The sequence below is a fragment of the Orycteropus afer genome, unplaced genomic scaffold (assembly GCF_000298275.1).
Source record: "Orycteropus afer afer isolate SDZICR_OR568_19922 unplaced genomic scaffold, OryAfe1.0 scaffold00039, whole genome shotgun sequence".
Taxonomy (NCBI): Eukaryota; Metazoa; Chordata; class Mammalia; order Tubulidentata; family Orycteropodidae; genus Orycteropus; species Orycteropus afer.
In genome coordinates this window covers 12153148-12154950 of record NW_006921626.1, presented here as the reverse complement: position 1 = coordinate 12154950, position 1803 = coordinate 12153148, and the positions used below count along the sequence as shown (strand labels likewise).

General features: G+C 33.6%; 1 protein-coding gene across 1 annotated transcript in view; it reads right to left on the bottom strand.

The window, feature by feature from the left end:
- The window catches only part of DNAH14 (dynein axonemal heavy chain 14), a 792430-nt gene that overhangs the window by 287855 nt on the left and 502772 nt on the right, over window positions 1-1803 (bottom strand). The window contains exon 48 of the mRNA XM_042780425.1: window positions 917-1045. Coding sequence (XP_042636359.1) covers window positions 917-1045 — 129 coding nt within the window. The remainder of the gene's footprint in view (window positions 1-916; window positions 1046-1803) is intronic.

Sequence of the window (1803 nt, the reverse complement as noted above, 5' to 3'; positions counted from 1 at the left end):
AGCTCAGGGTGCAGAAGAGTATGAAGGGATGGACACTGGGAGGAGGTAACTATGGGGAGGAAGTGGGAGGGGAGCTGCTGCATTGTAAATTTTGGTCAGTGACATGAGACAAAGTATATGTGAACTGCTGTATGAAAAGTGAATTTACTCTCTAAATCTTCACCCAAATCCTAATTAAAAAAAAAAAGAGAGAAAAAAAAAAAAGAACAGAACTCATTTGTAATCTGGAGACTGCTTGCACCTCTGAAAATCCTTGATCTATGTTCTTGAAAATAAAGAATCAGAATAGTCTTATATGGAGTTTAAGGATGAATACTGCTAGTCCACATTTTCATATATCCTTCTCATATGTATTAATTGTTGACATGCTGAAAAATGTAATAAACTGTTACATTTAATAGTCAATAACAGTGAGTATTATTTGCCTCAGAAATTAAGCCTCTAGAACATATTAGCATTTTGTTCCTATGATTTTAACCTACTAAAATCAGAATTCCTATGAACCTATGATTGTTTTTGTTAGGTGCCATTGAGTTGGCTCTGACTCATAGTCATGTTATGTACAACAGAACGAAACACTGTCCAGGCCTGTGCCAGCCTCACAATCCCTGCTATACCTGAGCCCATTGTTCTAGTCACTGTGCCAATCCATCTCATTGAGGGCCTTCCCCCTTTTTGTTGACCTTCCACATGAACCTATGTACCTGTTCTAAATTGCAAAGATGTAATTGGCATGGTCAATTTACCATTTCAACTTTGTTTAGCATGTCCATATGGTTATACTTTCTAAGTTTTCTTTTAAGTCATTCAAAATAAATATTTAATTCGCTGTTAAGTATAATTCATTCTACATACATATTTAATTCATTGTTAACTAATAATATTTAAGTGCACAACATCTTTGTATATACTGTACCTTCCATGCAAGTTTTCCAGTGTCATAAATCCCTCCCAAATCTAATAATTGTCTGATCAATTCCAGAGGTGGTTGTGCTCCATATATCTCTGGTGCTGGCTTATTCAGATCATCAATAAACACTACAATCTTAAGTAAGACAAAAGATTTTAAATTTTATTTATTAGTACTGCCTTTCTTTAAATTCTGAATTAGGAATATTAGCTATGCCATAATGTAAAAACAAAGTTATGTGTAATAACATGTCCATTTTTATATTAAAAATAGTAGATCAAATCTAATTTTGAAGATATGATTTTACAGAATAAGTTTCAAAAATAGCAGAAATTCTACTTACCTTTATAGAACTGCACTAATTATGTCTAATAGTAGTTATAAATGTGCTTGATGCTAGGTAGTTGTTGTTGTTGTTATGTGCTGTCGAGTTGGACCCGACTCATAGCGACCCCTCCTTGGGTTTCTGAGGTAGTATCACTATGGAAGTAGATTGCCCAAACTGCCTTCCAAGGAGTGGCTGGTTGGTTTGAACCACCAGACTTCTGGGTAATATAATTGTGGTTATTACAAAGGATTATTATTCATTTAACACATACTTATGGATTGTCTACTATGAGCAAGGCACCATTTTAGGTATTTATTCCATCTGTAACCTGGTTTAGGAATAAAACTATCATTTGGAACTAGACTTATAAATTCTACTGCAAATTTTGTTGCACAATCAGTGTAAAATTCAGACACATTTCCAATTTTTAAACCTATGTCACCACCTTTGCAAATATTATGTATTCATCGAAGTGCACTCATTATAATCTCTGTGTGCATTAGCCCATTTAGATTGTGTTAATTTTGGTAAAATAAGTAACTCAACTAAGCAAAAAAAAAAAAAA